The sequence below is a fragment of the Telmatherina bonti genome (genome assembly GCF_933228915.1).
Source record: "Telmatherina bonti genome assembly, chromosome: 4".
Lineage (NCBI taxonomy): Eukaryota > Metazoa > Chordata > Actinopteri > Atheriniformes > Telmatherinidae > Telmatherina > Telmatherina bonti.
In genome coordinates, this window is record NC_136622.1 from 27075893 (window position 1) to 27090546 (window position 14654).

A 14654-nucleotide genomic window follows, 5' to 3' on the forward strand; every position below is an offset into this window, starting at 1 on the left:
GATGATTTTCTCTTTTGTGTTGTCGATTTTAATCAGTGTGTGAAAGATCAACTAGTAGCTGGCAGTCTATGTTTCTTGACGATAGCGAAGGAAGTGAAAGGTCCAGGAGGAAGATCACATCTTAGTGTAGTATAGTATGTTTAGGTTCGGTGCCTCAAAGCTCATGACTTATTGTACATAAGTGTGCCATAAAATCCAGAACAGAGAGTTCTTCAGTATTCTGTACACTCTGTCACAACAGTTTGACCCAGTCACTGTGTTCCCGGCATCTTATGGGGGCTGTATTTCCGATTAATCAGGACACTGTAGAGCCAGATGAGAGTCCACATAAATTAGACTATTTCATTTGAGAAGCCATATAATAATGCAAATATGACAAATAGTCTTATATTCCAGTCAAATCTCGTTTTATGATAATTTTTCAGTGAAAAAATGGAATCCTGCTAAATATTTTCCACTCCGGCTTGATATGCCACAGCGAAGCACTGAATATGCATCAGTGTTGTTTCAGCAGATAGGAATACATGGTTGTGGCTTCATCAGGTACTTCATTGGACCCCTAAGGATGATAAACAATAGTTTTAACGTTTAGTAAACTCGAATTAGAACAACATTGAATCAGATCTCTCCACAATGTTGAGTTTACAGCTGCATTGATGGTACAACAGACACTGTTACTGAGCTTCAGAAACATCATTTCCACCAGATGACCTCCCATTCTTGTGATTTAAACTCCCAGTCACACCATCATCCTCCAATGTGAACACAAAGCATTGTCTGCTCCCGTTGTAAAGTAAACTATCGATGTGCTGATTTATCATGTTGTTTTCGTCACGTTGGGGATTTGTTTCATTGCTCACTGTCTGAGCTCTATGTCCTGTCTGACAAATTTCTCTTTTAAATTTTATTGATTTGTCTTGAAAATAAGTATAAAATGGCTGGAAGAAAAGCGACGAGAAGAATAAGTGCACCATCATCACTGCAGGTGCAGAACTCAGTGGTGCTCAGGAAAAACATGTTTATTGTGAGGTTCTTATGGGCTGGATGTACCATGAGGGATGTAAGCTTACATCCTGGAAAGGCTAAGGAAATAGTTCTCTTACTGTATTTCTCTGGAATATTGTAATGTTGAAAAACCTAAAGAAAGATGAAACCCTTTCAGCATTTCAACATTTCCCTCCTGTTGTCCAGATAGAAACATAGCAGCAGCTGCTGGGCGGCTTGAGGCACAAGTTGTTTCGGTCCCTGTCGTTTTTTTCCAACACCACTATGAGAATTACATTTATAACCTTGGGTAAAACCCACTAAGAAGACAGGTTCACCAAAAGGTGCCATACAGCTTAACAAGTCATCAGACCTCCTCTGTAGAAATAAACAGTTTGTCCCATAAGTCCCCGTCTGTCTCTGAGATTTATTGAAACCCAGTGTTGTGATTTGCAAGAGTTGCTACTGCTGTATGTGTTGCAGTCTTACAATTGTTGTAAGAGTATGTTTTACCATATGCCACTGTGCCCTGTTCTGGTCGCAAACGAGTTACAACTTCCATCAGCCATCTGGCGTGTCATCCCATTGCTTTTCTCTAAAGTCTGAGACACAATAACCCGTCTTCATTGTCTGAGGTCAGCCTTCCCTTATAAAGTGTTCTTTCTACAATGTAGAACATTAATCATTAACCCCAACAGGGGATCAGACTAAGGGCACTTCAGTAGCAAGGGAAGTACTGAGAGTTGTCCAACTTTAAAGAAATTAGAAACTCAAATGTTGAATGAAAGTCTCATTTCACTTATGTCAAACATATTGAGTTTCTTCTGATGTTTTTCTCTGGTTTCACTACACAAAAGACATACTGTGGCTTATGTTTCATTGTCCAACAGTAAAATTCAATGATTGTATCTTCTTAGTAATGTGCTCATAACAGAAAGGATGTTACTTGAATTGCCAGTAATTGTGGAAGTAATATAAATAAACCAGGAAATTGATGGATTGATCACAGTACGAGGAGAAGTGTAGAACTAAAGGTGATCTGTATTTTCTTCACTGACTTTGCAGGTAGCGGTTTCCCATGAGACAGAGTAGAGAAGCCAGCCTTGATTGAATTTCCTGACATAATATTCACAGGCACCCAACAGACACTATGCTTCCAGTGACAAAGCAGAATTACAGTCACACCCTCTTCATTTACAGCCCTTTCTGGTGGCTCATTATCATCTAAAACAGCTAAAGCAATCTAGGGATGGTGGCTTCATTATGCACAGTGATGAAAGGATCTCTACACTAAAAATGTTAGGAAATGTATGTTTTCATACTTGTTTGTTTAACAGTTTAATAGCAGCTATCTAAACTTTGGCGTTGTTGCCTCCCCCGCCTTTTTCCATAGGTACAACCCGCCTCCCTCGAGACGGCGAGATCCCAGGAGTGGATTACAACTTTCTGTCTGTGGAGGACTTTCTACAACTTGAGGAGAGTGGCACACTTCTGGAAATAGGAACGTATGAAGGTGAGGATGGTAATAATAATCAAAGCTTGCACTTCGTGAGACTCATGATAGAACAGGTGTCCTCATTTTCCACAGATCCACAGACCGTTTCAGCCATCAGATTGCATTTTTTCCTACATGCAGACAGGCTGGAAGACCATGCACTCGGTTAATTCTGATTACACTGTGCATGACGGGGTTAGATGCATCCAAGAGACAGCAGGTCTCTCCACATCTGCCCCCCTCTCTCTGATTAGGACAGTGCTGTGCAGGGCTAAGTCTCATACTGACACAAACCTGTGCGTGTGAACATGTGTCCATGTGTGTGGGAGAGCAGTTGTTTGTTAGGCTGTGTTATGCAGGGTTAAGTCTGATTTAGGTATGTGTGTGTGTATGGGTGTGTGTGTGTGTGTGTGTGTGTGTGTGTGTGTGTGTGTGTGTGTGTGTGTATGTGCCAGACTGCGTGCATGCAGCTCGGAGAGAATGTTACGACATTAATCTGCTTGGCACGGGCTCTACTGTGTGTTGGCACGTTTCTCCCTCTCACGCAGACAATGTCAAATACCTGTCCACAGGAGTCTTTGGCCATCCAGAAAACGCAAGGAAAGACAGAACAGATCAAGTTTTTACAAAATAGTGATTTTTCTGAATGTAGGTGTATGCATTCATACATAATTATAATACATAATTGTATGTTATACTTACAATTATTGTTTGTCTTTGATGGCAGCAGTAGTTGACAGACGAACACAAATGGACAAATCAACATCTAAAGGTCAATTTTGACATTTTGAGACAAACACTTTATGACTATCTAACTTGTTGTTGACCTGGCAACCCACTGGCTGTGGTATAAAACTATAAACCATTGCCATTACACTATCAGGCCCCTGGGTACAAGTGGCAGATACAGATTCTGCTCAGAAAAACTCTCTTTATTCAATAGTTCCTTGAATTATTTCCTCTTCCTTCATTTGTTGTGACAGTCAAATACATGTAGATGGATTTGATTACTGCCTTAGGGAAGGTTGAGTAACGCATTGTTCTATCTGATTCTGAAAACTTTGTCTTTCTTTAAAATAACAGCTCTCAGCTGGCCAAAAAAAAAAAACTCAATGTACCAATAACACAACATGTTCAGACATCCAGCCAATCATAATATGATCATCCGATCTGATCCCTGCACTAGTGTAGCCAGCAGTGATCTAAATAAGGGGGCACAGGCTATGTGCTGTTTTATTTGCAGTCCATTGTTTCAATGTGAATACAGTCTAAAAGAAAAACACATTATAAACAGGTAATAGCCAGTGAGATTGTATTTGTGCAAATGTTACCCACCCTTTTGGCATACGCTCTTGTGTGCCTGTATGTGTCCAAAGCTCTATCCAATGTAATTGAGAACAGACTACAAATTTTCCAGATATCCAAAATCCTTGTCCCTCTCCTACAGAGTCTACTAACTAAAATGTCAATATCTGCTGATAGAATATAAAAAAGCACATATCTGAAAACCAGTTACTGTGGTTATCAACCTTTGAGTTTAGCTCGGCTTAATGCCTGAAAGGGGGAAGCAAGTAGCTTTCCTTTCACCACTCTTAGCAGTAACTTTTGTATTGTGTGTTGAATTAGTTGGCTTTTTAAAAATGCAAGTCAGTGAAAAAGCATATTTTAGTATGAGTTTTGTGGAAGCTTTTTACTAGTCACCTAATTGTGATACATTTTATACATTTCCTGTTGTCATTGTAACTGGTTGGCTTCAGTTTTACAATTGGATAGAAAATTTATTGAGCAGTTCATTCAGCATTATAATTAAAGCTACTCTGAAGAGAATGAAAGAAAAGTGAAATATAATTTGAAAATGTCAAACTATTGATTTCATACCAACCTTTCAAACGCCTTTGCTAACGCACAGAGCAAAACAGGATCCATAATTAGTATGATGCATAAAAAATGGCAATGAGAAGCGCTGCATCTATTCATGAAAGAACGTTTCCATCATAAAATGCTACTAGAATAAGCTGGTTGTTGTGTTCTGATACGTTGTTTTGTAAGGTTTGCTTCTCCAGTTTCGATAATATAACTACAACCTCAAATACAGACAACAATCTTTTTTTATTTCCTACCAGCTGCTTTTTTTCCATGATCTGTAGTCACACTATGATCCAACATCGTGTCTTTCACTCTCAGCATAAGATTAGGAGTAGATCCTCTGCCTGCTATTTCTCCATCCCCTTGCACTCCTGCACTGCCTGTTTTTATCCCTGCCTCACTCTCTCTGTTTCCTTCTCTTTCCTCCTGTGTCTCTCTCAAGCATGCTAATGTCCTTCTTGTTGCCTAGGTAACTATTATGGGACCCCCAAGCCGCCAAGGCAGCCCATCATTGGGACCTTGACTCTCAGTGATGCAGGCTCCCATCAGACCACCCCAAAGCGCACAAAATCCTACAATGACATGCAAAACGCCCGCATAGTGCCTGCTGACGACGACGATGACGACCAGGCCACGGAAATGAACAACAGTTTTACAGGTGAGGGCATCGCTGCACCGCTCCGTTGTTTTGTTTTGTTTTAAGTTCAGCTCTCTGCATGTGTTGCATTCTCCATCTGTGCTGTGTTTGTTCTGTTCCGGTTTGCCTGTTTTGGAGTCTTATGTGTGAGTACAAGATCAGGAGTGCTGAAGGGGAGAGACAGTGTGTGTATGTTTATGATCCTCTCCTCTCTTGTTCGGTGATGGGTGTCTGACAGTTACATCATGCTTTTGTGATGCTGATCCTTTTTCTCTGAGCCTCCTAACACTGCCATCTGCCTGCGAGGAGGGGGAAAAGTAGTTTACAATTCACAACGGTAAAACTGGTTAAATGAGCACCAATGCAACAGGCCTTGTTTCTTTGTCTACCTGTATTCTTTCACATAGTTTCCCTTATGAAAAGATGGTTTTCTTTTTCAGTGCATCCTACATCTTTACCCACAAGGGAATTTTATGAATATAAATATGTTTTAAAATGTGAATATCTTGTTATTCTTGTTATGTTATTTTAAAAGCAGAATCTCCGTGTCTTTTAATGATTTCTTAGAGATCCAGCCTGTGAACGAAGGGCGCTTTTTTTCCCGTAGTTACTTTGAATCTATGCCCTCTCTGTGTCCCCCTGCCAGGCTGCCAGTATGTTGAATTTGCATTTGATCAGTCCTGAAAGGCCAATAGAAGTAATGGAGAAAATCTGGCCAGAACTGAGGAAGCAAGCGTGAATGGGGGTTGGGCTAGCTTAAGGAAAAAGAGGCTTATGTGTGTAGTGTTAAAATAGGTGGGGGTCCAATTGAGCTAAGAAAAAAAAACCCTTTCATCACTTTTCAAATGGGCTGGAAGGAAACTTAAAATATGGGGCAAAGTGCTGAGACTTCGGCGTGGCTGAAACTGTACGATATGCCTTAAAGATTATCCACAGTGAGCCTGTCTGCTCTTTCCATCTTTCCCCCTCTTGCATGTGTGCGGTATAAACTTTATCTATGTTCTTTTTTGTTGTCATTCTATGTTGTGCTTGTTGCTACCCAGGATCCTTAGTGCGTAGTCTTTTCCCCTCTCCACTGCTGTGTACAGGTAACCCTAACGACCAGGACGAGAGCCGTGGCAGCATCCTCCGGCCATACCCTGCACGTGACAATGCTCTATCCTGTGGTCTGAACAATGCAGTCACCTCCACAGCAGAAAGCGGGCAGCAGACTCTCGCTGAACCGCAGGTCTCTCCAGAAGACCCACTGGGGCCCTTGCCTGAGAACTGGGAGATGGCCTACACTGAAAATGGAGAACTGTACTTCATAGAGTATGTATCAGTCTGCACAGCCGATGCTTTGCTTTAGCAAGTTTTTCTCGCCAAAGTTTTTCGCTGTAGTTATTACTTTCTGTATTTTGGCTGCACTGTCATTCCTCTGGCCCGTCCAGTGGCTTGTCTTCCACAATAATATGGTTTTTAGGCTTCCTCAGCCAACCTCACCAGCCCCCTGGTTGCCACTGCTTTCCTGTCAATCCCTGCATGTCCCGATCTCGAAAGGAGATCACATCCTGATCACCTGACTACCTCCACCTCTCTTTCCTCTCTGCAGCACGGCAAAGGCACACCAGCAGGACATGGCTGTGTATTTTCAGAGTTTGTATGTTCATTTCTGCTCTCTCTGAATTACAGTATGTTCTTCTTAAACAGTAGAGGGAAAAAAAAATCAGGTTGTTTGTTCTTGTCTTGCCTGTGCCTGCTCTGTTCTTTTAATTTGGGCTCGTAGCAGACCCCCTGCCCTCTGTAAACTTGCTGACATGTTTTTTTTTCGCCTTTTTTTTATTCTTATTGATGCATTTGTTCCCCACCTGCTGTGTTTTGATATATTAGTGACTAGCTGTGCTGAATTATTTTGTTGTCCCGTTTGTTTTCTCTCAGCCACAACACAAAGACCACATCATGGCTGGACCCCCGGTGTAGAGACAAAGCGTCCAGGCCTTTGGAAGAGTGTGAGGATGATGGTAAGCCTCTACATGTCATCAATGACTGAAACTGTTCATTCACACTGTGTAGTGGTTCAGAAACAGCGGGAGTCCTCTGATATGGGACGCCTTGTGTATTAAGCGCTGCCATAGTTAATTTCTTGTTTTGTTTTCAGTGCTTTGATTTGGTTTTCATTGCAATATTTCTTCATCTAGAATGTGTCCTACATTTCTCTTCTTGTAACCACTTTTGTCATAAGAAATGACATTTTGTTCTTTGATAAACAAACAACATTTGATAGATTCCAAATGACACTGTATTCGTAACAAATTGCAAAATTGCTCCATCATGTGGTGAAACCGAGTTATTGCAGCTGTTAGATGCATCCTGTTAACCTGTTTCTAAGGGCTCTCTTTCCTCTGTTGCCTTTCTCTGGACTTTCACTTCATTCCTTATTTGCTCTTGATTCTTCCATCCCTGACCCACCTCTCTTCTACCATCCATACCTTTTCTGTTCTTCATTATGTTGTCTTTGTTTCACCCTGCTTTCAAATTGGAGAAGAAGGGATACATACAGAGGACCTAGAGTGTGATCTAGGTAAGACTTTTAAAGTTAAAGTTCTGCTGAGACTTTCTGGCAGGTTTGCATAACAGCATTAATTGAAACCATTGCTTAAAATTAAACTGCTTCATGCTGTCAGTGTGCTATCAAGAGGCGATTTTCCTATTTAGGTGCAAGAAAAGAGAACTGCAAAGAATTGAAGGAGTTTTAGACTCCCTTAAGTCTCTGAAGGATTTTGTTGCTGCAAGGCAACATGATGATGTTTGCATTATGTGCTGTCCTGCTGTGAGCAGAGGAGCTGTCAGAGTTGTTTGTACATAGAGTAGTAACTCACAAAGTCGTAAAAGCCTTGAGCTGTCCTGGCAATATGACTGAATAAAAGATTGAAAATTAAATTCTTAAGAGGTTCTACATGTTGTGTATCTATTTCCACTGCAGTGATTTTTTTTATTTTTTTTTATATTAAAAATCAAATCTTTTCTCCTACTTAACTACTTTCCTAGTCTTTCTGGAGAGTTAATTTCACCACAAAATAGGGTCTTGCTAGCCACAGGAAATTACATCCAGGTTTTGGTGAAACTCTTTCTACCTCTTTGTGACTCACATATCAATTTCAACCCAAAGCCTCAGAAAAATCACACTAGATGGATCAAAGTTGTGACTTTCTCGTCTCGTCTCACGTTACGGTTTCAGCTCGTAGACGTTTGCAAATCAAACATAAAATCTCTTTTGCTACTACATCCCTACTGTTCACAGCAAACTAACGGAATAGAAAAAAATAAACAAGCAAAGTTTAAAATAATTTCTGATTTTTTTATTTTTTTTTAATGGACTTTAGCCCTGCTCTTCAAACGTCTAGACCTTTATCTGTGGTGGAATCTCATATATGCTACATGAAACATTGTTTCTACCATGCATTAACTCAACGTTTGGGTTATTTCAATTTGTTATTTATATAAGATAATATACAATTCCTTTATGGCACATTGCCTGAACTGCAACTATTTTTCTCCAATTCACAGTAATAAATTTAAAATAATTTCTACTAAAGTTTCCATGATAAATGTGTCTTGATAAATAGAAAGCATCTGAGTTTCATCCTGTTTGAAAGGAACACAATCAAGTCTGGAATGAAACAAGAGCTATGTTGTCAATGACTGCTCTGATGTAGTCGCTTGCTATGGATTCTTCTAAACAATCTCTCAGAAAAGTGCTTACTTGACATCATAAAAGCCAAACAGGAAGGAATTTCATATAACATGTTAATGAGAACAAGTTGCCACAATTTATCCACATGCTCATATCTAGCATTAATAGGTGTGTGTGTGTGTGTGTGTGTGTGTGTGTGTGTGTGTGTGTGTGTGTGTGTGTGTAAATGTGCATATGGAAGACAACATTATGATAATAGTATTTGAAATGTGATTTTTTTTTTTTAAAGGTTTGACCACAATCTTTAAAGACTTGTTTGAAAGTGATAAGTATGTGTGTTTATGATTACTGATGTCAATTTACTGTTTGTCATAATGAGCACAATGAAAGCGGCATTGATAATCATGCATTAAAAACAAATGTGTGTTGCTGGCAGTGGTAGTGTGCTCTGAACTTGAAAGGAACCGCTTCGTCGCCAATAACTGTACTTGTAATGAGGTAATAAAACAGACATTTTCAGCGGGTTATTTTTACATGCTATGAGTTCTTGGCATGCAAGGTTATGGCTTCAGAAATACAATTAAGAAATAAGAATTTATGTAGAATAAAACATAAATCATTCTGTTTTGCACTTTTGAAATAGTAGTTTTGTGCATGGTGTTGTTTTTCATCACATAGTTGGGAAAGTGTAATAAAGTATCGTAAATCAGCACTGCTAAGGCAACATATACTGACAAGCTGCTGAAAAACACAACCAGAGTAATGTTTGTGTGTAATGCTGTGTACTCTCTGTATTTCAGAGCTGCCTCCAGGATGGGAGAGAATAGATGACCCAGTGTATGGGGTGTACTATGTAGAGTAAGTTTTTCACCTCATTGTGACATCATTCCTAACAGAAAGACAAGCAGGTCTCTTCCACTTCACAAAACCTCTCTACTGGGAACAGCACAATTTAGGAACTTTTATGCAATCTAACTTTCTTTTTCTTCCTAAAATGACCTTGTTTTCTTCGTTTCCATTATGACTGTGTGTCTCAGTCATATTAACAGAAAGACCCAGTATGAGAACCCAGTGGTGGAGGCGCGGCGTAGAAAAATCCTGGAGCAGCAGCAACAGCCGCAGCCTCCAGAAGGTGAGCGGTATATTCGAGGTTCGTTTCCTGCCCTGGCACGGCACCATTTCTTTCTTTCTTTATGTCTGTCAGCATTCTGTCCTCTTTGTACCGTGTTTTCCGGGGTTTCGGCCAGACTTGCTTTTCTCTCTGCTTTGACTTGACTTCAGTTTCCTTTTGTCAAATACAAAGTTTTGGTTCTCAAATTTTGACATTTTTACTAATCCAAAACTGGCCCAAGCCCTGGTTTGGTGTTGGTGTTTAGGTTTTAATTTGTGTGATTTATTACCATGAATACTGTATGCCATATTGTATTTGATCATTTAATTTGCATTCCATTAAAAAAAAAAAGGAAGATATTTACTTCTGCTTAGACGTTGCCAAACTACTAGATGAGAGCTGAAGCTGAAATCTTAGGAGACACACACAGAACTCTTTACTAACAAAGGAAGCCATCAAACAGAACCACTGTAATTAAACTAAAGGAAAGTTCTTGATTCAACATACCTTCAATAACATCAAGTTGCCAGAATTCACTTCCAACAACTGGGCTCAAAATGTAGCTCAGAGCTTCGTATCTGATTACACTGAATAATATGTTATGAATTAATTTAGTATAGTGAAACAAAATGTGTAGGTTTTACATGATCACATGTGCAAAAGGCTAAAATTGTAGAAAGCGATGGAGTCAGTCAGATAGAAAGCACTACATATAGTATGTGCTTTAAGCTCTGTGTTTGTATGTTGGTGTTCAATGTTTATATGTTTGCATCTATGTGGCATGCAAATACATGCTTGTCCTAAATGTGTTTAGATTAAAGTGTGAAAAAATTGTACCTATGCAGAGTGGATAGAGGAGCATTCCTCAGCAGCAGCTCCACTGGCAAACTATGCTCCAAACCACCTGGAGACCTACAGGGACCCCCAAGTCCCACCAGCTCTCCCTCCCGGCCCGACAGGAGTCAAACGTAAATCTTTTTTGCTTTCAGGCCCGTATATGGCATTCATTATAAATATGCTATTTTAACATAAAATGTTGCTGACAGAACCTGTTTATTTATGTATATTTTTTTGGTAAAATGATACAAGAAACCAATTTTCATTCATTCACGTAGAAAGACCAACCCAGGAAACCAGTTGTTTATTTATCACTCGACAGGAGGAAAACCGTTCTTCACTAGAAACCCGGCAGAGCTGAAAGGAACTTTCATCAATACAAAGCTGAAAAAAAGTCGCAGAGGATTTGGATTCACTGTGGTTGGAGGCGATGAGCCTGATGAATTTTTACAGATCAAGAGTCTGGTGCTAGACGGGCCTGCGGCTGTGGACGGCAAGATGGAGACAGGTGTAGTACACAAGCACCGTCCACAGAGGGCACTGCATTCATTTAGCAACACGCTGCCGCTCTTTCACTGCATCTTCGTTTCCCTTTTGATATCTCGAGCACAACACTTTGTAATAATGAACATACCTGTGTAAAATAAATTACACAGCATCACCAACAGTGCTTTCTTCCGTTGTGCAGGTGATGTGATCGTGAGTGTCAATGACACCATTGTGCTGGGCTACACACACGCACAGGTGGTAAAAATCTTCCAGTCCATCCCTATCGGCTCCATGGTGGACTTGGCTTTGTGTCGTGGTTACCCACTGCCCTTCGACCCTGACGACCCCAACACCAGCCTGGTGACCTCAGTGGCGATTTTGGACAAGGAACCGATCATCGTCAATGGACAGGAGACATTTGACTCGCCTGCTAACCAGGCTGGACCCATTAACGGCATGCGTGAGCCCCGACCGCATAGCCCCTCAGCTGAGGTTGCATCTAATGGGTCCCATGGCTACTCCAGCGATGTGGTCACCCTGGCCTCATCCATAGCCACCCAACCCGAGCTGATCACCATTCACATGGAGAAGGGAGACAAAGGTTTTGGCTTTACTATCGCTGACAGCCTGACAGGAGGAGGCCAGAGGGTCAAACAGATAGTGGACTATCCACGGTGCCGTGGCTTAAAAGAAGGGGACATTCTGATGGAGGTCAACAAGAGAAATGTGCAGAATATGACTCATAACCAAGTGGTGGATCTGCTGAGCAAATGTCCCCGAGGGAGTGAGGTCACAATGCTGGTACAAAGAGGTATGTAAATGCCTACAGGATGCGACGTTTTGTCATGAAAGGCTGTGAGACGACACAAACTAAAGTCTGTTCAACACACAGCAGCATCATGTAGCCTATAGTTGGTACCCAGAGTGACACAATGAAATAGCTAGAGACAGAAGTGAGGAAGAGTGGGTGGCAGGTTGAAAATGCTCGGACTCGATGGGATGAAATGAGGAGAGGTACAGAAATGATAGGATGAGATAAAATAGAAGTGGGTGAGGAGATGAGTGTGGGAAGAAGTGGGAGGATGGGTAAAGAGTCAAGATGGATGAATGAGAGGAGGGTAGAGGAGCAGCACATTAGGTCAGGGACTTGTATACCAGTCTAAATCATTTACTTTCTGAAGCTGTGAAAAGTTGGCATGATGTTTTCACACCTAATTATTATCTGAAATAATTCCGTTGATGGAGGCCTCTCTGTATGAAACAGAAAATGACTGGATGTTCACTACTGATTGATTTAGTTTCAGCTGACTTATAGTGTAATCGTTCTTTTGATCTTCATACTTGTATATTATTCATATTAATATGTCATTATTTTCATTCAGGGGGTTATCATTTGTCAACCACCTTTCTACTCTTCATCTGCTGTCGTGTTACGTGTTTGCTTGGAACGACCCAAAGATGGATTATTTTCTCACTGAGATGTCAACAAAACTAAATGTCTACCAGAGTGTAAACTATCCACACACACAGAGAATGACATTTGGACTCCTCATTTGTGCCCGTTCCTTATTGTTGCTAAATTGCCATTCATGTTGGCTAACCCAGATCTGTATTAGTGGCAGGTTGGGCTGTGAACCCACATCAATTATGTCCTCTAATGAGTTGACCTTGTGGACTGCCACTGGAATAACACTGCTCTATTGTGTTAAATGTCAGCATCATTATGGACTTGTGTGTGTCTGTGTGTGTGTCTGGAAGAGAGAGAAAGAAAGGCTGAATAATACAGATGTGTTACAGAGGATAATATTCTAGCTAGTGTAGCATTGAGGGAAAGAGAAGGATTAAATGAGAGGAGAAATGGGCGAGACGCTACCGGTGGTTTTCAAGGCTGTTATAGTGACTGACAGCTCTGTAGATCACATCCATTGGTTTTGAAACTTTCTTGTGCATTCAGGTGGGTGACTAGCAGACAAGCGACAGGAACAACCTTCCCAGAAATGACCAGAGGAGGGCGGTACTAACTTACTGTTACTGAGACGTTTATATGGATATGTCTTGTTTATGTTGTGAACTGAGTAGGAATATTGTGTTGTTTCTCAGGGTTTTTCAGAAGTATTTCATTTTACAAAACTGTCCCACATGTCTCAGAAGTCCATTAGACAGAATACATAGCAACAATACATTAATTTTCCTGGAATAAAAACATCCAAAATTGGGCTACATTATGATTTAATTAAATTCTGTCTCAACAATGATCAGGCACGATACAGTGTGATAACTGGCACACAAAGCAGCAGACTGATGCACAACCATTCACTACACAGCGTATAGAATAATGTGAAGGGTGGCCATTGAGGCATGTTCAACACCAGTTCATTTGGAGATACAGTGACCTGTGGAAAACCTCAAAGAGCATCTGACATTTAGGAACTAATTCCCTGCAAAGCATTAAAATTCAGAATTATGCACTTATAGTGTGAAATATCTCAAACTGATATTCTAGTGACACAAACTGGGACCAAGATTTTAGCCACATCTGCTTCACATATTAATTTAAACCATCATGCTGTTGTTGAGTGTAAAGACAATTAGTTTATCATCAGACAATTGATTTGAAGTCATTTATGAGGTGAATCACACAGATTTTCCTTCTTAATTTAATTAGAAGATTAGTTTTTATATGATGTACATCTGTCCTGACTCTGGGAAGTTACATTGGTTAACAGTTCCACCATTTCATTAACTGAATCCATATTACACACGGCAGATTACTCAGTTCTGAATGCAATCAGTAGTTGCAGCTGTAATCAATAATAATAGTCCTTGGGATGGAGATCAGTGTTCCGGGTTTGTGTGGAGGATGATCTTGTGACCTTTCAAAAGATTGTAGTCTGTCTGCTTGTAATTGCTTGCAAACACTGGCTTAAAGGAGTCTGATAAGAAGAAAAAATCAGAAATAAAAGAGTCAGGGATCATGTTTTAAGAGATTGAAGGTGGAGGATTAGAGCAGAGAGTGTGAGATTTGCTGAGTGGTGCTGGAAATTTGGTGAGGGGAGCATATAAGAAGGGATTGGCCTTTGAGATGTACAGGAGAAGATGAGCAAGAGGTGGACTTCATCTCAGAGAAAAGAAGCTTTAATCTGTTTATGTCTGCAGCTTCTGATTCAAGACTCAGTAAGAAGGTTTTCTCTCAACTTTTGTCGGGTAAAAAGAAGTAATGTTTCCTTATTACATGTCATGATGTTTGGGGAGGGGGGGGGGGGGGGGGGGGGGGGGGTAATATAAGATTGTTCTTTCCCTTGGTGTAATATAAGATTGTTCTTTCCCTTTGAAAAGATTTATATTAAACCATGGCTTATCAAATCTGCACAACAAAATGTGGAAAAACATCTATTTAACACTAGATCAGTTTTATACTTATCACTGTGAAGCAACATTAACTGAACCGACTACTAACAGAAGAGTTTGCAGGTGGATAATCTCAGACTGATAAACAGCAGGTTCACAAATTTCACTGACAAAATTCCATTGTGTCTTTTGCAGATGGCTGTTGTTCATGTAG

General features: G+C 40.4%; 1 protein-coding gene across 1 annotated transcript in view; it reads left to right on the forward strand.

Moving 5' to 3' along the window:
* The window catches only part of LOC306754660 (membrane-associated guanylate kinase, WW and PDZ domain-containing protein 1-like), a gene marked incomplete at its 5' end in the record, with an annotated part of 99689 nt that overhangs the window by 63057 nt on the left and 21978 nt on the right, over positions 1-14654 (forward strand). The window contains 11 exons of the mRNA XM_079238700.1: positions 2378-2497; positions 4815-5003; positions 6026-6293; positions 6574-6621; positions 6900-6982; positions 7504-7542; positions 9456-9513; positions 9693-9805; positions 10612-10734; positions 10926-11111; positions 11292-11903. Of these exons, the coding sequence (XP_079094826.1) occupies positions 2378-2497; positions 4815-5003; positions 6026-6293; positions 6574-6621; positions 6900-6982; positions 7504-7542; positions 9456-9513; positions 9693-9805; positions 10612-10734; positions 10926-11111; positions 11292-11903 (1839 nt within the window). The remainder of the gene's footprint in view (positions 1-2377; positions 2498-4814; positions 5004-6025; positions 6294-6573; positions 6622-6899; positions 6983-7503; positions 7543-9455; positions 9514-9692; positions 9806-10611; positions 10735-10925; positions 11112-11291; positions 11904-14654) is intronic.